This window comes from Pelodiscus sinensis, chromosome 24, assembly GCF_049634645.1.
Source record: "Pelodiscus sinensis isolate JC-2024 chromosome 24, ASM4963464v1, whole genome shotgun sequence".
Lineage (NCBI taxonomy): Eukaryota > Metazoa > Chordata > Testudines > Trionychidae > Pelodiscus > Pelodiscus sinensis.
Genome location: NC_134734.1, coordinates 19,014,590 through 19,035,459, shown reverse-complemented (window position 1 = coordinate 19,035,459; position 20,870 = coordinate 19,014,590). Strand labels below are relative to the sequence as shown.

The window sequence follows — 20,870 nt, the reverse complement described above, 5'->3', positions numbered from 1 at the left end:
AACAGACTGTCTGCACCCGATTGTCACTCTGCACAGAAGTGGAAAAGACTAGCGGGGGGCAGGGAGCAGCAGGGACACTACACTGCAGAGTTATCAGTGTCGAAGGGCAGGCCCTGTGAGTATAGAGCGTTGTGTAGGGTCCATACCCCATGGTTCAGGAGTGCCTGTACTCTCCCTGTCTACACTGCTACTTATGCTGGGCAAGGGGGCAGGCAGTATATGTGCTCCACATGCCATCGGAAGCAGCGTGCAGTGTAGCCAGAGCCTGATTTGCTCTCGGGCGGGTGATGATCTTTGTTATGTGGACCAAGGTGCTTTGCAGGGGCTCCTGCCTCTGCCACTGTCTCCCTTCCCCCCCCTTATGCCCCACCAAGGCCTGGCCTTTTCTGTGCAGCTAGGAAGGAGAGGGCGCCCATGTGGAGCCCTCAGGCCGCGTGGGCCTGGTATCCCAGCTAGAGGGATCAGTGCGGCTCAGGAAAGGGCTGAGTGGGTTTGTTAGGCAGCAGCCAGGGCAGGATGAGGAAGCGATATGTTTCCTGTGTCCCCACATGTGTCAGCTGCCTCTCACCACAAAGGTCTGTTCACTGGCAGAGACACACCTACACACACACACTCCAGTCTCTCTGCTGCACACACCCAGCACATCCGTCCTCCCTGCGCCACAGCCCTTCCCTCTCTCTTATCCTGTCTCACAGGAAAACACACTAATTCTCCCCATCCCTTACACCACTGGAAACTTTTCAGGGTCCCCCCCCCATCACAGTGCCGGGAGTGAGTCTGCAACTCTGGCGGGGGGGGGGAGGGTAGCAGGGGAAGGGACGGGAACACAGACAGGATTAAGGGGGTCAAAGCTGGGGCTGCAGCTCTGGTGAGGGTGGGAGGGACACAGACATGAATAAGGGGGCCACAGCTGGGCACAGGGCTAGGGCTGGGAGCAGAGCCCCAGCTGGGGGCAGAGGCTGTGGGCAGAGCTGGGACCATAGCTAGAGAGGGCAGTGCTGGGATGGGGCAGGTGCTGGAATGGGAGCCATGGCTGAGCTGTGGTGGGGACTGGCAGGACTGAAGCAGAGTTAGGACCGGAGTGAGGCAGGGTGGTGTTCCCTCACCATCTCTGCAGTGGGGGTGGCCCAGGCCATGACTTGCCGTCCCCAGATGTCCATTTGCACTCCCCAGGGACATGCCCCACATTGTATGCATGTGTTTATTTAAGGCAGTTTACTTTGCAGACATATTCCATCTGTTAAGGCCGCTCCCCATGGGCACTGGCTCCTGCCTTTCCACCCTTGCTGCCTCTGATACAGAGGCAGCAAGGGGGGAGGAATGCATATAGTCGACAAGATTAACCGATAAACCCAGGCTTATCGGTTAATCGTGCAGTCGTCTACACGTTGACATCCCTAGTCCACATGGCTAATTAGCATGCAGCTCACCAGAATGCTGTAGATTTACACCCTAGCTGGCCCCTAGTTAACACTCCCTTTAAACAATAGCAACGGCTGCTGCTCAGACCTGCACCCCACCTGGTGCTGGTGTCACCTCCAGGTGGTGACCTGCCTGTGGCAAGGTCCTGTTCCCAGTGGCTTTCAACTCTGAGTTCAGGCCCAGCATGAACAGGTGCAGAAGAGAAACAGGCAATTAGAGCTTATGAATATTAGCGGGGAAGAAAAATAGTTGCCCTTCCTCACCTCTTTCTAAGGTGTTGTCTTTCCAGGCAGACTGTGCCTCAAGTTGCTCTGTACTTTGGGTATTTTTTGAAGTTGTTTTCCACATTTTCCCCCCACTGGCTCCAGGAATGTTTACTGATAAAATTCCTCAGTGCTGAGGTGAGTGGGACTGTTTCCAATGGGGCTGTTTGGATCCGCTGTGAGTGCAACAACAGGCGCACTGCATGTGCAATAACAATAGATGACCAGGCCGTATCCCGGAGGGTGGTTAGCTGTGCGGATCATTGGAGGAACCCCAGCTGTTTGTTAATGCCCAGGCAACGCCCTATGCCACGGTCTCTATGGCTGTGCTATAAACTGCAAATGGGGCAGAAAGCTGGGTCAATAGATTGGCGGGGAGTACGGAACCACCTTGCCGTGTCTGTGTATATGAGCCAGATTAGAAATGTGCCAAGCCCCCACAGTAGAAGCCAGTGTGTGAATAACCAGTGCAGGTGCAAATCAAGCCCCAGATGCATTAGCCATTCAGATAATGATTATTTGTGTCCTCGTCCTGCACAGCTGCCCCGGTCAGAGAAGGACCCCCTAGAGCTGAGTGCAGTACAACCAGACAGTCCCTGGCTAGTGTCTCTGCTGGAATCATTCTAATATCTTACATTCCACGCAGAGCTTGTCGCTCCAAAACTGCAGCCTAAGCAGGGTGGATGGGTGTCACTTATCTCAAATAGTTCCTCGGGGTGCTGCCAGGTGCTGACGGGGTGGGGGGTGCACACTGCATCAGGTAGTGTTCGAGTGTGTGCCCCCCCTCTCCTCCTTCCCATTTGGACTCTGCTTCCATGTGGTCCTATTGTCCCCTGTCTTTGCCCAGCTCTGGGACGATTTGGAGTGCACCTAGCTGTGTTCGCAGTCAGTACCTGAAGGGAGTTGGTCCAAAGCAGCCAGGGTCTCCAGCACCAGAGGCATTTCCCACCAGTTTGTTGCTCTGTGGTACATTTGGGGCAAGGGAGTTTCAGTGACAAAGCTCTTTCTGGATGGGGCAGTGGAATGTGGCCATGCAGCAGGTGTCTTGGATCATGTGTCTGTTTTGGTCTCTCCTGTTTACTGGAGGCATGTGGCCTCGCTAAGGCTGAGGCAGCCCCTAGGACTTAGGTACAAGCTAAGTAAACTACAGTTTATGGCAGGGCTGGACAAGAAGCTGTCAGTGGGCCAGATCTGGCCCACTTAGCCCTTTCCTCCAGCCCGTAGCAGCTCTCGGCCCAGCCCTTTAATGTGTTGCTTGGGAGCCGCTGGGGAGGCGTGAGCCCTTTCAGCTCCTGCTATTTAAAGGCAGTGCTGGACCAAGCCATACTTCGCCCTGGGCAGCAGGCGCATGGCGCATGCGCTACCCCGGGCAGCAGGCGCATGTGCGGCCCCACCCCGGGCGCGCAGCACATGCGGCACCCCTTACCACTTCAATCAGGTGCCCCCCATAGGTTGGCGCCCCGGGCAGCTGCCCGGCTAGCCCCCCCTTAATCCGGCCCTGTTTAAAGGGCTATTTAAAGGGCTGCCAGGCAATGTGGTAGTGGCGGGGCCGTGACCTGTGAGCCCTTTTGACTGCTTCTATTTAAAGGGCTCCCGTCTTCCAGGCAGCTGCTAAGGTGCGAGCCCTTTAAATAGCAGGAGTTGAAAGGGCTCACCGCTCCCATCCCTGCCGCTAACGCATTGCCTCGGAGCCGCAGGGGAGGCAACTCCTGCTATTTGAAAGCCCCACCCCTTTCGCCCGAGGTCCCACCCTTTCGCCCAAGGCCTTGCCCTTTCCAGGGCAACCCGCAACCACTTTGGAAATTTTTGAAGTGGTCCCCTCCCCCTTCAAAAATTATTTCCCACCCTTGTTTAGGGCCTCAGATCATGAGAGGCCTCTGCATACAAAAAAATTACTAGTTTTTAGTTGCAGCCTTGCCTATATATGGGTATAGATGCAACTATAAACCATTATTATTTCTATTTTCATTGTCCTTTCTGTTAGAATAATACACATAGCTCACATGCCCTCCCTAGATTTTAATTGCTGAATCTGGATGCCCTCACTTTTCCCTCTTCCCCCCTCCTCTGATCTTTAGTTTTAATGACCAAAATAATTATATTTAGCTCTTGTATGATTTTTTTTATCCATAGATCTCAACACTACCAAAGAAGTCAGAATCCTTAGCTCCATTTTACAGATGGAGAAACTGAGACACAGAGCTGTACCTTGCCTAACTTAAGGTTACTTAGTAGCGTGAGCTAGGACTAGACCCTTCATCTCATGAGCCCCATGTCCAGTGCTCCGTCCAATAGGCCACACAAGTGACTTGTACCTCAGTTTTACATCCCCTCTGATTAACGGTACCTCCGACAGCACAGCACCTTGCTCCACCAAGGTCATCTGTTCAGTAGTTACTCAAAAAGGAGGTGGTGAACCACTTCCTATGTGCTTCTTGGAAGTCTCTTATTTGAATACTTAAAGCATCCCCTCCCCGCTAAGCTTGCAAAATTCACTGGGAGCATGCAGCTTGTAATGCCAGCAGACTGAGTGCCAGCTCATGCTGTGGCTCCAGGCCACACCGAACACTTACAAATGCATAGCTGGAAACCAGACTTGCTTGTGTTTTAACATGATCAAAATAGGTGGTAGATGGTAAGTTGATAAGAGTGTGTTTAGAGTTCAGAATGCCTGTAGGATGTTGCATGTGTTGATTACACTTATAATCGCTGTGGTTCATGGTGCACAGTTAGGTTGAGTGTTTGTATTGTAAACCTCTCTAAATGTGTAACTCACCAAACAGGAAAAGAAGCATTGATTCAGACACAGGGGTCATCTACGGCTCACTGAAAGCAAATAGACTCCTCGCTTTCTATATATTTTAGTGTGTGTCTGTCTGTCTGCGAGCATGTCTGCCTGCAAGTCCATTTGTTCAAGAGCTCTTCCTAAACAGTAAGACTATGTCTATATTGTGCCCATTTTGCGCAAAAAATATGCAAATGAGACAAAGTGTGGAATATCTCCGTGCCTCATTTGCATAACTAATGAGGCTCCATTTTTGCACAAGAGGCTTTTGTGCAAAAAGGAGCCATCTTACATGGCTCCTTTTTGCGCAAAAACCCTTCTTGTGCAAGAGCCGTTCTTTGGCATTTTTTTCAGGAAGAATGGCTCTTGCGCAAGAGGGGGGTTTTGCACAAAAAGGAGCCATGTAAGACGGCTCCTTTTTGCGCAAAAGCCTCTTGCGCAAAAATGGAGCCTCATTAATTATGCAAATGAGGCGCAGCGATATTCCACGCTTCGCCTTATTTGCTTATTTTTTGTGCAAAATGGGCGCAGCATAGACATAGCCTAAGAGCTAGGGCCACCAAATTTGCTATGTGGCATCCTCTGCTAACTGAAAGCACGGTCAGGGTTTGGTTGTGCCAGGACATCCGTAAGCCCCGGGAGAAGGACTGTTTTCCATACAATTAAAAGGGAGGGGCTGCTGTTCAGAGGGCTCAGAGGATATGAGAGTGGCCACTGGAGACAGCAAGCCTGCAGGAGAGAGCAATGGCCATCTTGCCTGCCAGCACACTGGGATCCTTGGTGGCTGGAGAGGTGGCTGGGGGAAAGAAAAGGCCCTGGAGGCAGAGAAAACACCTCTGGCAGCTGGTGGAATTTGGCGAGGGGGAGGCCAGTGATGGATGGGACCCCTCACCCATAGCCCCTCCTCACCCCCAACCCTTACTCTTGTACACACACCCCTAGTCTCTGCATCTGTGAAAATGGATGTGGCTATCCACAACTCTTTTTTGCAGATACAGAGGCAGGTTCAAATTTTGTATCTAGAACCTGCAAATTTGTGGCTCTCTGCTTTATTTCTGCGGTTATCCTCATCCGTGGCTCATTGGTGCAGATACAGATGCAGATGCAAATGTTGTATCTGCACAAAGCTACCATTCTAAGGCCAGAAGGGACCATTGGGATCGTTTCTGACCCCTGCACATTGCAAGCCACAGAACTTCACCCACCCACTCCTGTCGTAGACCCCCTCCTGTTCTCCTTGGGGTGCTGCTCCTGAATGTCCTTCCTCTGAGGCACAAAAACCGCCCGTCAGCTAATTTCCAGCCTAAACTTGTTAATGGCCAATTTATTTCCATTTGTTCTTGAGTCCATAGTGGTGCTTCACTTAACTCCTCTCCCTCCTTGGGATTTATCCCTCAGATGTATTTATAGGGAGCAATCAGCTCTCCCCTCAGTCTTTTTTGCTTAGAGTAAACAAGCCAAGCGCCTCTCAGAAAGGTTTTCTACTCCTTGTGTCATCCTACTAGCCCTTCTCAGCACTTCTTCCAGTCTGAATTTGTTGTTCTTAAACATGGGAGACCAGATCTGCACACAACATTCTAGTGAAGATCTCAATATATATAATTGCCTTGTATAATTATATTAACACTTCCCTGTCTCTACTGGAAATCCCTCACATGATGCATCCTAAGGTGCGTCTACCCTGCATCCTGCGCTCAAAATAAGATATGCAATTTGTGCTACAAAAATTGTGTATCTTTATTTTGATTCTATTTCAAAATAGGCTATTTGGAAATTTGGCGCATCTATACAGCGCCAAATTTCGAAATAACACATAATTTTGCAACATCCCTTATCCCTCGTGGAATGAGGTTTACAGGGATGCCGAAATAGCAGGTTCACTATATTTTGCAATAGCGGACACGTTCAACAGATGTGGGGTAGCTATTTCGGGATACCTCTGGTATCCTGAAACAGCCTTGCGGTATAGACGTACCCCAAGGATTGCATTAGCCTTTTTCACAGCCACCTCACCTCATAGTCATCCTATGATCCACCAATTCACCCTGGTCTTCCTCCTCCCTGTCAATTCCAACTGATAAGTCCCCGTCTAATAGCAACGTCTAAGTGCCTAACCTTGCACTTTGCACTGCTAATGACATATCATCAAAGGACAGAAACTTAGTTGATTTCATTCCTAACTCCCTCCAGGAAGCAGAGAGCTACCCAGGAAGTCACCCAACACGTCCGGAGCCTGGATTTAAAAGCCCAATCGCTGCCCAGCACCAGACGACTGTACATTTCATTCACACCTAACAGAGACTGAGTGCAAGTACCACAAAAGCCTGCCCTGCACTCCAGCGTCAATTTGCTTTGCTTTACATATTGCGGTGCTGAACACTGCAACCTGTGGGTCCCTGTGTGACTCTGGCTGCAGATTTCCACAGGGACCGAAGCGCTGCAACGCCGAGAGCCGCAAAATGTCTCTTTGGGCGCTCTGCTGCCCAGCTGAATGCTGTCTCGATCCAGGCGCCCAGAGCTCTGCACACAATACGTGCGCAGAGCTAGTCGCCCAAGGACGGGATTTTCAGAAGCCCGCAAGCAGAGCAGGCAGCTGCCTATGTTAGCCAGGAGTGAAGCGCAAAGTAAGTGAGTGGGGATTAGGGCCCAGATCCACAGCTCTTATGGATCTGGTCGTCCATGACACAGGGATGGGTTGGTGCTAGCTGCCTCTCTCCAGGTAGGAGCCGCACCCCTGCCCTGGAGATGAGGAAGTCAGCCCAGCCCTACTCAGGCAAAACCAGAGCGAGAGCATGAGCCCCCAGTCCCATCCTGAGAGGCCAGGACAGGCCACAGGGGCATGGGAAACGTGGGTCAATTCCCTGTGCTGCCTAGTTCAGAGCACGACCTGAACCCACGTCTCCACTGAGGATCCCTGTGCCCCCGGGAGGAGGATGGTCTCAGTCGCTCCTATCACCGCTGTTCCAACACAGTCACCGGGCCAGGGAGAGACTCCAGGCCTGGAGACGCCCGCTGCCCCACCGGGCGGAGGATCCACGATTGCTGCATGTTGGGCCGAGTCGAGCGCAGGAGAGTCCCTGCTGTGCCTGCGTCCTGAGGGGAAGGGAAACTGAGGCTGCTGCAGGGGGCAGTGAAGCAATAAGCCGACTTCGGCCAGCATGGGAAATGCCGCCTCCTGGGGAACTAACAGGCACAGGGGAAGCTCCTCTCCTCTCCGGGCCGTGTCTGTTCCCTCGCAGCGAGGACGTGCGCTGTGACGATCCCAGCCAGCAGGCTCCCAAGCATCCCCAGCACAAGGAGCCCTTTGGTGCGGCAGTAGGACAGTGCTGGGGTCTGGGGCAGGGTGGGACCTGTAGGAATAAATCAGAGTTTGGGGGTTTTGCTCTGTTTGGCAGGGTGCCAGGAGCTTGGATTCTAAAGACGCCAGTGAGCTCAGAGGCAAACACCCAGCTGTTCCCTTTGGGCCAGGCCATCGGTGCCCCCAGAGCCCTCGGTGACAGACCTTCTTTGCATTAGAGCAAAAGGACATAAAAATGGCCAGATTGGGTCAGACTAAAGGCCCATCTAGCCCAGTGTCCTGCCTTCCAACAGTAGCCAATGCCAGATGCCCCAGAGGGACTGAACAAAACAGGGAATCATCAAGTGATCCCTCCCCTGTCATCCATCTCCAGCCTCTGACAAACAGAGGCGGGGGACACCCTTCCTACCCAACCAGGCTAACAGCCATTGATGGACCTAACCTCCCTGAATGTATCTAGCTCTTTTTTGAACCCTGTTAAAGTCCTAGTCTTCACAACATCCTCTGGCAAGGAGTTCCACAGGTTGACTGTGCACTGTGTGAAGAAGAAGACTGTGTTGCATGAAGGGTAGGGTGTAGGAATTGGAGAGTAGACCCTTAAAAAGCTCGGGGTCTCCCCAAGGGTGCTCACTGTCCCCTACATTCCAGCCAGAGTGGCAGGACGTGTATGGATGAGCCAGGAGTGCTTCACAGGAGGGATGGAGCGAGCGTCACCTTCACAGGCCGCCTTGGGGGAGGCGTTGGCTGAGCTGGTGCTGACATTGTTCGTAGCTGTGCAGGTGACAGGTGTGTCCTCGTCTCCCAGTCTGTGTTGGACCAGCAGGGATTCCTTGGTGGAGAGAACAGCGCCTCCTGCTGGGCCCGTCCAGGTGTACGTGAGATTCCAGGCTCCCTCCCCGGCGCTGCAGGTGAAGGTCACGTTGCAAGTGCTGTTCTCAGCCATCACGGGATGAATCTTGATCTCCAGCTGCGAGAGCCGCTCTAGGTCCCGGATCAGGGTGAGAAATACAAAATAACATTGAACAGAGGCTCCTCCTTCTACAGCCTCAGGCTACAGAATATGGGGGGGTGGGTGTAACACCCACAGACCGTTCTCTCATACATACTGAACCCCCCATGTGTGAGAGTGTTCCCCAACCTCGTTGCGCCATGTGTTGGGACAGGAGCGGGGGCCGCCTTGCAGAAGTGACCTGGGAGCACATGGGAAAAATGGGGACACTTTTTTGGGCTGTGTTGGGGGGCATAGTTATTGTAATGGACAGGAGGAGTACCCGGTGCTGACCAGCACCCAGTGACTAGGGGTTTAAACTCAAGTAGCTAGCAAGGGTGTGGGCCAGGGAGCCGGGGGAACCAATCGAAATAGAGTACTGAAATTTGAATTGGATGTAGAGACCTTGCCTGCTCTCTTTGTTGGGGATAGTTAAACCAGGAATTGAGAGACGCAGAATGATTTAAACCCAGGCAGGACTACTATGCCTCCAAGGAATTTGGGGCATGGAAGTGGACTGAACCAAGAAAAGACTGGGAGGAAGTAAAGGGGAAAAGTGAATCTAGTTGTGATCAGTTTATTTTCCTTATTTTGTGGTTTGGTTTAAACTGCTCTGTGTGAATCTATGCAACCCCTCATTTACCATCTAAGCATTGTTCCCAGAGATTTTCTCTGTGTTTTAATTTGTTTTCCTTAGTTGCTCTGTAACATCTAGCAACCGAGTATGCTTTATCCAGTATAGCTTTTGTTTTGTAATCAAAATCACTTTTTTAAGGTGATGATTTGATTCTTGTGTCCTGGAAGGTCTGTCTGTCTGTGTGTGTCTGCAGGCCTCTGAATGAGGGGTCAGCGACCAGAGACTGAAGCTTGTTTTTCTCTTTTATTTTTTCAAACTCTTTTAGGGCAAAAATTCTGGGGTACCCCTGGGGGTGAATTCAAGTGTTCACCCTGGTTTCTAGGAAAAAAATCACTTGATGACGGCAGCTCCCCCCCCCCCCCCTCCCCCCCAATCTGTGCATTTGTGATTCTGGAGAAGTTTTTGTAACTGGTACCTTCAGTGGCAAGAGACATTTAAAGTCTTTGTGAGCCCCCACCTACTGCACTCAGGCTATGGCTATACTGCGCTGTGTTGCGCAAGAAATATACAAATGAGGCAAAGCATGGTATATCGCCATGACTCATTTGCATAATGAATGAGCGACTGCTTTTTGCGCAAGAGGCTTTTGCGCAAAATGAGCTGTCTACACGGCTCCTTATTGTGCAACACCCCCCTCATGTGCAAGAGCCATTCTTCCTGAAACAAATGCGGAAGAACGGCTCTTGCACAAAAGGAGATTTTTGCACAAAAGAGGATTTTTGTGCAAAAGCCTCTTGCACAAAATGCTGCTGCTCATTAATTATGCAAATGAGGCATGGCAATATTCCACGCTTTGCCTCATTTGCATATTTCTTGCACAAAACAGCACAGTATAGACCTAGCCTCAGAGTGGGGAACAGCCCTGACAGTTACTGAAGAAGCCCTTCATCTGGCATCATCACCCTACACTTCCAACCAGGGCTGGGTCCTCTCCAGGGAAGGGCCTTAGCTGCCTCCTGCTTTACCTGGGGTCAGCAGGAGCCATCTTTGGAGCCACGGTGCTTATAGCGGGACCCTGTGAGAAGACGGCATCTCCCCCTTGGTCTCTCCTTACCCGGTCCTTCTCTGTCTCTCTCTCCTTTCCCCAATAGCTTCCTGCCTGCCTGTCTATCTATCCCCATACACCTCATCATCTATCTACCCTTCTCCTTTGTTTATTTAGAGAGCTCTAAGAACTATAATAGCCTGGTGCCGCAACCACGGGGTACCCCCACCCCGACACCGAGTGCTCTGATTGCATCATTAAAGCCTTCTTGTTACGCCCCAAGTGCACATTATCGCCTCTCGCCCTGCACCTCCCCGGGGCTCCCAGCTACAGACACTCACGGTAGAGGGTCAGATGATAGTCACAGAAATGAACATTGTGTCCGATTGTGTTTTGCTCTAATTTGTATTCCCCCCGATCTGCCAGCGTCAGGTTGCTGATCTCCAGTGAATAGCTCTGGCCGTGGAGTCTCACGCGCCCTCGGTATCTCTCGTCCTCCACAGCCACACGGGGCAGGGCTCCAGGCTCCCCTGGCGTGATCACAGCAAGAGGCACCTTTCTACCCGAGGCCGTGTCCTGGCGAGGGCTGGGTCGGTACCAGGTGATGAGCTTGAACGTCCCCTTGAAATCAAATGGGAGAACGACCAATTCTCCCAGAATCCCATTCACCCGTATGGCAGAAGAGGCACAACCTGAGGTTGCAGGACTTGAGCCTGTCAACAGAGAATAAAAGGGTCCAGGAACCGCAGCAAACCCAGCCACGCCCGGCCTCCCCTGCCCTGCGACTCCCTCTGGCCACGGGGAGCATGTACCACTAAAGCCCTTTGCCCAGCGAGTCCCTGGGCTCCTACGCACAGCAGTGATTCTCGGGCCCGGCTCAGGGGGCGGTTGGACTAGAGGATCCTAATGCTCCCTTCTGGCCTTGCAATCCTGGAATTAAGCCTCATGGCCTGCCCTGTGTAGGAGGAAAATATGCTCCTGTCCCTTTAAAATTCCTAGCTGGGAGGGAGAATGGCCTTTCACACAGGAACTCAGTGTTAGCCAATGGCAGTCACCATGTAGGTCCAGAGGAATTTTTCAAGGCCGGGTGATGAATTATCTGCAGATGGGGAAACTGAGCAGAGTGGTGCGGTGCCCTGCACAGTCACTGGCAGAGCCGGGAACAGGCGGGAGGGTTCTGGGGCCGTGATCCCAGGCTGTGGGTTTCATCCCCGGGCCACCTGCTCCTGGCTCTCCCAGCTCCTACCCTGCCTGCCTGCTCAGTGCTGCCTCTGGGTGGGGACAGGGACCGAGGTGACCCCCTGGCCAGCCCTGGGCTGTCACTGCTGGGCCCTCCTGCCTCTCTCGGGGACCGTGGTCCTCTTGTGACTGTGACCTCCCAAAGCCTCATTTCTCTCCCTAGAGGCAGCAGCCCCAGCACCCGACCCGAGGGGGGTGAGGGGCCCTGCCTGGCAAACCAGCCTCCTGGGAACAAGCAGCCCGCAGGGCGAAGGAGAGACCCTCCCGCGGGGGCTGCACAAGGGGAGCGCAGAAGAGCCAGGAACGGGAGTCGGCGATGAATCTCTCCAACATTCCCTCTGCCTGGGCAATGGGGGATCAGGCATGCGGCCTTGGCTGGGCTCAGAATGCGCCGGGTCCCTGGGGGAAGCAAGACCCCCCAACGCGGCCTCAGCAGCTCCCATCCTCTCCCTGCTGACCCCACATTCACCCGCTGGGCTGGACACGGCCCCGCATCACTTACCTCTGGGCTGGGCAGCCAGCAGGAGGAAGAGAAGGTAGGGCCGGGGAGTGCCTGTCATCCTGGCAGGCTGCAGAGCAGGGAGCAGTCCGGGCCCGTGGAGCGATCGCTCTGAGAGCAGCAGGGTTGGAGCGGCTGGGTCTGGCTGCAGGGGGGTCCTGAGCAGCGAGGGCTCTGCCAGGCTAAACCCAGAGTCAGCAGTTTCAGAACTTCCTTTTCACCCGCCGATCTAGCCTGCATCAGGCACAGGATGAGATAACACCCTCAAATCTCCCCTGCCCTCCTCCCGTCCTTTCCTGCCCTGTCGCTCACACAGGCCCAGCCTGACTCTGGCACCCCCACGCCATGGGGCACCCAGCCCCTCCCTGTGGTTGTGGCCCCCCTGTGACAGGGAGCCGGGATGTGTCTGGGGAGATGCGGCCTAAGCGCACAAGGTGATCGATCGGGCGCCTTGTGGTAGCGCCCTGCAGCCTGAACCACTGAGCAGGGCCCCGACTTGCCAGGGGCTGCACAGACACGTGGCCCTGCCCAGCATTTCTCTCCCCAGCTGGTGTTTACACTCCAGATCGGCAGGCCCGTCCCGTGCCCCCTCTTGCATGACAGCCTGAGGCTGCTGGGGGTGGGGGTGTGCTGAGAGCTGGGGAGCCCTGACACCTAGAGACCAACCCCCATGGGTGAGAGCAACCCCCGACCTCATGTGGATGGCCCAGGGCAGGGGTCATGCTCCCAGCCCAGGGGCGTGAGCCCACCAACGGGGAGGGCGTAGCTGCTCCCCCCACACTCCCCACAGGCAGATCCAGGTTCTGCAGAAGCTGCGTTTCCAGCCATCCCGGTTTAGGCTGTGAGGCGGGTTTCGTTCTTTCAGGACTGGAACTGCCCTGCTGCAATTGCATCGGCTCCTCTGCAGTCCCGCTGGGGTGAGTTTGCCTGGCTCAATTTGCTGTAGATCTCCCTCCGCCGACCCTTCCCGTGTTCCCTCTCATTTTTTTCCTTTCATGGGCGGAGTACATTTTGTTATATGCACCAAGGCATGTGCAGAGGTGCACCACCAAAAGAAACACACGCGGCTGGCTTTGGTCAGCTGTGGGTCTCAGTGGAATGGCAGTGCCCCCCAGCACTCAGCTTACAGCTTCCTATCACTCTTCACTGAGCAAGCGCCAGTTAATCAGAATTTCCTGGGGAGGGGGCAGGATTACAGGACATTCCCAGTCTGGGGCCAGTTCTAGACACCGGTTTGATCCTGGTGTCAAGATGTTGGGGCAAGGGGGGATTTTTTTAAACAGCTTTAGTTACACCAGTCCAGCCCCTGGTGTGGCCACAGAGTGGGACAAAGGGGCCTGGTCCCCACACTGCTCATTCCTCTTCCCAGCTGGGCAGAGCTGTGGTGGGATGGGCAGCATTGTACCCCTGTGCCTCCATCCTGGGGGAGTTCTTTGTTAGGCTAGAGCAGGGTTTCCCAGCCTATGGGTCAGGACCCAAATATGGGTCACCATTACATTCCAAAAGGGTCACCAGGTGTCTCCCCAGGTGGCTCTTAAGGAGCCATTCACACAGTTTTTGAATTGCCCTGGGTCACCACGTCTTCCTGAATTGTCAAAATAGGTTCCCATCTGGAAAAGTTGGGAACCACCAGGCTAGAGGCTTGGCTATAGGATTGGTGTGAGCCTAAAACACAAAGGCTGTGTCTAGACTGGCAAGTTTTTCCGCAAAATCATCTGCTTTTGTGGAAAAACTTGCCAGCTGTCTACACTGGCCGCTTGAATTTCCGCAAAAGCACTGACGATCTCATGTAAGATTGTCAGTGCTTTTGCGGAAATACTGTGCTGCTGCCATTCGGGCAAAAGTCTTTTTCCGAAAAACTTTTGCGCAAAAGGGCCAGTGTAGACAACAGCGATTTGTTTTCCACAAAAAAGCCCCAATCGCGAAAATGGAGATCGGGGTGTTTTTTTGCGGAAAAGCACGTCTAGATTGGCCACGGACGCTTTTCTGCAAAAAGTGCTTTTGCGGAAAAGCGTCCTGCCAATCTAGACGCGCTTTTCCGAAAATGCTTTTAACGGAAAACGTTTCCGTTAAAAGCATTTCCAGAAAATCATGCCAGTGTAGACGTAGCCAAATTGACAGAGGCAAGAGACCGGTCTCTTGCGACTGGCAGCAAGCTGAATCTTTTGTGATTTTTGGTGTAAGGGACCTTTTATCACTAAGTCCAGCTTGCCTGGAAGGCAGAGGAGACTGCAGCGCCCATGGGCTCTATCCGTGGCTCCGTGATAAGTCTGGTGTTGCACGTCAGGAGTTCACGTTTGGGACTGAGTTGGTGAAATCTAGTTCTAGAGCACCCCGCCCATGGGGGGCACCTCCCCTGCTTTTTGACAGTCTGCCCAGAGGTGGGCAGCCCTGGTCGGGAGCCACGCCAGAGAGGACGGCACAGCCCCAGGCGGCCTGACTCCTGGCCAGGCCCGGCGCGTTCCATTCCGCTTATGAATATGAAGTGTCATGTGGAACAGCCTCCTAATCAGAAACAGGCTGGGGCTCTCGCGCAGACTCTGTAGACAAGGCCTTAGTCTAAGCCAGGCGGTGCTGGGGAGCAGAACAGCAGCCGGGAAGCACCCGCAGCACAGCGCTCCCTGGGCGTCACTCGTAGCCTGCCTGGCTCCTCGCGGCTTGTTACAGCCTTGCTCACAGGCCCGCCGGGACAGCTGCACCCAGAGCCCAGCGGTGTGTAATGCTCTGGCAGAACCCCGTGGCTTTTCTTCTTCCCCCTTCATTGATGGACTGGTACAGTCCAGCCTCCTGCTGCAAGCTCCTATAGAGAGTGTGTCTTGTGTCCCGTGGGGTAAAGAAAAAGGTTTGGCTGGAGCAAATGTAACCCACACACCTTCTGGGGGTGATGTATTGTCCTATCTCATCTCCGAGGGGTAGCCGTCTTAGACTGTAACTTTAGAAACTACGAGTAGTCCCGTGGCACCTTAGATATATAAAAGCTCATGATACTATATATATATATGTTTGTTAGGCTCTATGGCTTTGGCTACACTAGCATTTTGTCCCAGAGAGGCATAAGGATCTTGTGCAAAAAGGGGGTTTTGCGCAAAAACCCCTTGTGCAAAAACGGCTTGAATAGATTATGCAAATGAAGCCTGACAAAATGCTAATCAGTGCTTAATTTGCATACTCTCTGCCGGAAAAAGCTGGCAGTGTAGACAAAGCCATGTCTACGCTACAGAGTTTTGTTGGAAATACGGCTGTTTTTCCGACAAAATCTGAGTTATATCTACAAAGCAATTGTGTTCTTCTGCAAGAAAATCAAAAGAACAGAGGGGTTTTTCCAGCATTGGTAATCCTCATTCTACGAGTAAAAAGCCTTTTTGTGAAAGAGCTCTTTCTCCAAAAGGCGCGTGTGGATGGGGAAGAGGGAGTTCTTTCGGAACAAGAGGAAAGAGGAAAAAACACAGGTGCTCTAGTGGCCACTCCGTCCATAGCAATCACAGCTTACATGTGAGAGAGCGTCCATTCAGTCTGGATGCTCTCTTTCGAAAAAGCAGATCGTTTTTTCGATGCACTTTTGCAGTGTGGACGTTCTCTTTCGGAAGAAGTTTTTCCGGAAGATCTCTTCCGAAAACAGCTTCTTCCGAAAGAAGCCTGCAGTCTAGACATACCCGTAGAGTACGTCTACACTGTGGAGCTATTTCAGGATACTGGAAATATCCCAAAATAGCTATTCTATTGACGCAGCCCGTCATTTCAAAATGGATTTCAAAATAACAGGTGGCTTATTCCAACGTTCCAGTAATGCTTGTTCCATGAGGGCTAAGGGGCATTTCGGAATAGCGAGTTATTTTGAAATTTGGTGCTGCGTAGACCAAAAATAAGCTGTTTTGAAATACACTTGCAATAAGCTATGCAATTTGCAGCATAGCACAAATTGCGTACTTATTTTGAGCGAAGGGTGCTGTGTAGGCGCACCCTAAGGTGCCATAGGACCATTTGTTGTCCTGTCTAGGGGCTCAGAGAGTCTGCTCGACATCCTTAGCTGAGAGCCAGCTGGCTTTTAGCTCATGCAGAAGGTAGAGGCTCATGCATTGAGCTTCTGAAGTCCCAGGTTCAGTTCCACCTGCTAACAACTAGGCTCTGTTGGTGTTATTCAAACATAATGGGGATTCCGCATGGAGGCTGGTGGGTCTCTCTCTGGTTTCTTAGCCTCCATAGCTTGGGGCATGCAGTGTCATCAGGGATTTCCCTACACCCCCCATATGGGTGTGTCTCCCCCCTGAATTTCCTCAACACCCTCCCAGTTTTGTGAACTATGGTGCCATACAGCCCACCTTCACCCTCACGGTGTCCCCCCTCATCGGCCCTGACACCCCTCTTGTAAATTCGAACATCCCCCCCTAATTTCAGTTCCTTGGGAGGTTACTGATGTGTCATCCAGCAGCGTCTCCCTTCCTCCTGGCGTGAGCCTCGCAGTCTGGGAGGGGACTGTTGATTGCCTCGTATTTGGCTTGGCCGGGGGATACGGCAGTGAAATGTCGTCTAACGAGAGGGCTGCGGGTCTGGCTTTCCTTGCCCCGTCAGTGTGAATGGGCTCCCCAGGCATAAGCCGAGGCGCTAGGTGAGGCTATCAATTCAGCTGTGGGCAACGTGTGAGTCACATGGGCTGCGGTACCAAGCCCTCCCAGCCCTGCATAGCTTCAGTAGGAGCAGCCAGAGACACGCCAGGCTCTCCAGGTTGTGCCAGATTCCCAAGCACCGTGCCCCCAATGGGCCCAGCCCTTTGGAAAAGACGGCCCCGAGTGATTTATCGCCCTGCGTGATGAATGCCTCCATTGTGTGAGGTTTGCTGTTCCCTGGCACCCAACCCCCCCAGAGCAGGACAAAGAGGCAGCAGGCTCCATTCCTGCCTGGCAAAGGAATGTGCTTCGGACACATATTTGGCTGGGGCTGCCTTCCCCCTCGCCGCCTATAAAGAGCCCATTCTAACAGGCTGGCCGGTCCTAGGGAGCGAGCTGCCGAGCTGGTCCAAATGCTGGTTCTCATCGCCCCAGCCTGGTCGTGTCTGCATGCTGCAGTGCCTAGTGCTTGCAGATTTACCCTAGCTAGCTCAGCAGGAGACCACAAGAACGGCCAGACTGGGTCAGACCAAGGTCCATCTAGCTCAGTGTCCTGTCTGCTGACAGTGGCCAATGCCAGGTGCCCCAAAGGGAGTGAACAGAAATAGGTAACCATCAAATGATCCCTCCCCTGTCATCCATTCCCTGCCTCTAACAGAGTCTGGGACACCATTCCTTACCCATCCTGGCTAACAGTCATTGATGGACCTGTGCTCCATGGATTTATCTAGCTCTTTTTTGAACGCTGTTAAAGTCCTGGCCTTTACCACGTCCTCTGGCGAGGAGTTCCACAGGTTGGCTGTGCGCTGCATGAAGAAAAACGTCCTTTTGTTTGTTTTAAACCTGCTGCTTGTTCATTTCATTTGGTGACCCCCAGTTCTTAGTGAGACTGCAGCAGTATGGGTGAGGCGGGTGAGTTATTACCCCAGGGTCCTGCTCCGGTAACGCGAGCTCTGCAGCTTGGATAGGTCGCATGAGCTGCCCCTTACTGCAGTATAGACTGACGCACAGGCAGCTGGCCTCTGTGTGAAATGAGTTTGGTAGGTCGCTGCCCGATGCCTACTGAGGCAAAAATCACCAGGATTCATCGGCTCCTCTTCGCAAGCACCCTCCTTGGGGAGGCTAAGGGCTACGGAGAATAAGGGCTCAGCGCACCCCGAGAGGAGCTCCTCCAGAGTAGTGGGGCTGTGTGTTTCGGGAGCGCCCCCACCCTCTGTCGTAAGCATAGTGGAGACCCAGAGGGTCCTAGTCAGCCTCATTGGCCTGCAGACCCTTTGTGCGGGCAGAATGGAGACAGGCTGGAGGGGGGGCTGAGACGGGACTGCACACCGGCCATTCTCTGCTTCAGTCTTCTCCATGCAGTCAGCAGCTGCAGGGAGGGGTTTGGGGCCAGACACCTTCAGCCTTCTGGGCTGTCTGCTGGGGGGTGGGAAGGGCCAGTCCCCTATTCTGTATCTGGCCAAGAGAGCTGGACCCTAGGAAATCCGACTGGCCCTGAGCCCATGAAATACACAGTCCTGCTCCCCTTCCCAACATGAACCCAGGAGTGGGCGAGGAAATGAGGCGCTCCAGGCCTAGCCCGGCCCAGCAATCTCTGGAAAGAATGCAGCAGCCTCCCACGCTGGGAGCAGGCTGCGATGCCCCTAGGGACAGGGAGAGCAAAAGGAGGAGATGCCAAGATTGATCTTCAACACTTACCGGGCGCTCGGCTTCTTTCCAGCACTGCGGGGGTGGGGAAGTGAAACCTACACGCCCTGAAATGGGGGCCGAGGAAGGCGCGCTAGGATGCGGTTGTGTAATTAAACGGTTAACATCCCTGTGCGAGTCAGCAGGGAAGCCCCACCCGAATACTCATATCCTCCTTTCGCTTCTTGTGGATCCGCAGCCCTTCTCTGGCCCTCCCGTGCCTGTGATGGGGGAAGACTTGCCTAGGGGTTAGAGCAGGGAGGCTGGGATGCCTTCCTTCTGTTCCAGGCTCTGAGAAGGGCATGTGGTCAAATGGCCAGTGTAGAGCAGTGAGCCAGGACTCCTGGGTTCTAGTTCTGGCTATGGGCTCTTGCAGGCGTGGGCAATAATTTTTTGCAGTGGGCCACTTCTAAAATTGGCCTCAGGCTGCACTGGAAGGGGCGGGGCCTCAAATGGAAGGGGCGGGGCCAGGATGCTTCCAGGCTTCCCCACCCACAGACCAGGGTTGATCTGGGGCTGAGGGAGCCCCTTTGCCCCCCCAGGCTCCTCCTAGGCACTCATGCCCCTGGCGGTGGGAAGAGACTTCCCGTGCTCCCCAACCCCCAGGCCAATCAGTGCTCGAGGGCGGGGGAGCACACGAAGTCTCCTCATGCCCTGCCACGTTTCTAAGTGCCACGTGCTCTTCACAGGGCAGGGGCGAGGAAACTTCACACACTCCCTCCTCCCCCAGGCCCTAATCGGTCTGGGGGCAGGGAAGCAGCAGGGCCTCCGCAGGCCAGATCAATCCGCTTGGCCCTTTTGCCCACCCCTGGGCTATTAGCTAGAGCAAGTGAGGCTGGAGAGCACTAGGTCTCCTAAAGCTGCGCTGACTGCTCGGAACCCAGGCTGGGTCAGACCAAAGGTCCCTCCGGCTCAGTGTGCTGTCTTCCAAGAGGGTGCCTTCTAGCAGCTCACGGGGCTATTCAAAGGAGTCTTGCAGCCTAATAACCCCTCCCCCCCGCCGCTCTAACCACTAGACTCAAGTTCCTTTCCTGAGCCAGGAATTGAACCCAGGCGTTTTGACTCCCAGCTCCCCTTGGTGCAATTCCACCCGCTGCTGATGGGCGATGAGTCAGCCTCATAACCTACAGCTGCATTCTCCTGGGAGCCCAGAGCCGGCACTGTGGCAGGCACACGTCCAGCGATATTCTGCCTGGCTTGGAATCTGCTCTCTGAGCAGCACGGGCCCCTTGGGGGGAACGCCTAGGAGCTCCATGTCACCCAGAGAAGCAATGCAGGAGTCGTGCAGGGCCTGGGATAAGGGCTAAGTGAAAGTAAAATTATCCCCTTTCTGCCAGCTGCTTGTCTTGCACTGAGCCCTGCTGATTGAGCTGTGCAGATACAGCATGGGCATGGACGGTAGGTAAAGGCCACCCTTGGGCAAGCTCCCAACCCCGCCCCCGCTTCTACCCAGGCCCTGCCCCCCAGCATCACAGGGCAGGTGGGTGCCCCAGCCTCTTTGGAGCACAAGTGCTCAGGGGCAACAACCCTCCACCCCAATACGCCTACCGTTGGCGTTCTGGGGGCAAAGCCTGAGTGGCGCCAGACTGGCAGTTTGGGAAGGTAACGCCTCCCCTTGGAAATTCCTGGCTGGCCCAGAATTCCCCTTCCGCACGGCAGCCAAGTACGGAGCAGCCCTGCTGGAAAACCCTATCCTGGCCTACGTGGCTGGGCTCTGTCAAATTCAAGTAGCAGGGACGGGCCAGCACTTCCCTTGCAGTTCCAGATGCAAGGAGGGCACCGCACTCTGTGCCGCGCTCAGCCAGTGGGGCAAAGCAGCTGCCTCTTTCCCCCGTTGTGCCCTTTGCGCAGGCTTTCTGAGTCTGGGTCTGAAATCCCAGCGCTGTTTCCACATCCGTTCTGCTCTGCCTCGCGCCAGAGATTTCTCTCGTGGGCCGACGTTCGGGCGGCGCATGAGCAGGCTCGTGGCCAAACAAAGAGGCAACACATCAGCCTCCTCGTCTCCAGCTGTCGCCAAGGCAGGCTCCGATGCGGGCCAGGGAGCATGCAGGCTGGCCTTGGCGTACAGCCGGGTCTCTGGATCTGAAGCTGTATTGGTATCGGCTTGAACCGATGGGACTGGTGCATGCTGAACGTACCTGAACCCTGCAAGCGCAAATCCCACTTCACTGGTGCAAATTAGGGATGGGAATGGGGGGGGCAGCCCCCCGTGACTGGGGACTGGGAGCTAGCAACCAGCCTCAGCCCCAGCATGGGGCTGGAAGCAGGAGCTCTGCAGGCTTGGGGGGGCTGGACTAGTGAGATCCTGCTAGGCAGTTAACGGGTTAAACATTAGTTTAATTTAACCAGTTAACTGATTAACAGGGATTTTACATCCCTAGAGCAAATCAGGACTCTGCGGGGTGGGGATGAGGGGGTGAGTGGGCGTCTCTGGGAACACGCCCTGTTTGTGTTAGAATATGTG

At 54.0% G+C, this 20,870-nt stretch overlaps 1 protein-coding gene across 4 annotated transcripts; it reads right to left on the bottom strand.

Annotated features, from left to right (window-relative positions):
• Positions 1–4,977: 4,977 nt before the first annotated feature.
• LOC102448242 (SLAM family member 9-like) lies at positions 4,978–19,750 on the bottom strand. 4 transcript variants are annotated; one of them, XM_075908417.1, is made up of 6 exons: positions 18,419–19,750; positions 17,401–17,526; positions 12,120–12,350; positions 10,720–11,091; positions 8,483–8,749; positions 4,978–7,820 (listed from the first exon to the last, which is right to left on the bottom strand). In XM_075908417.1, the coding sequence occupies exons 3-6, from the start codon at positions 12,175–12,177 to the stop codon at positions 7,654–7,656; spliced, it is 864 nt and encodes a 287-aa protein (XP_075764532.1). In that variant the 5' UTR covers positions 12,178–12,350; positions 17,401–17,526; positions 18,419–19,750; the 3' UTR covers positions 4,978–7,653. The 4 variants fall into 4 exon arrangements, with proteins under 4 accessions (XP_075764532.1, XP_075764531.1, XP_075764533.1 ...); XM_075908416.1 differs by having other exon boundaries at positions 17,401–19,750; XM_075908418.1 differs by lacking the exon at positions 17,401–17,526.
• Between the last annotated feature and the right edge of the window lie 1,120 nt (positions 19,751–20,870).

Coding starts and splice junctions, on each gene's coding strand:
- LOC102448242 (XM_006119423.4), bottom strand. CDS start 12,177: ATGACAGGCACTCCCCGGCCCTACCTTCTCTTCCTCCTGCTGGCTGCC. Junction 8,750..10,719: donor CTATCATCTGACCCTCTACC/GTGAGTGTCTGT, acceptor TCCGGGACCTAG/AGCGGCTCTCGCAGCTGGAG. Junction 7,821..8,482: donor CCCCAAGGCGGCCTGTGAAG/GTGACGCTCGCT, acceptor TTATTCCTACAG/GTCCCACCCTGCCCCAGACC.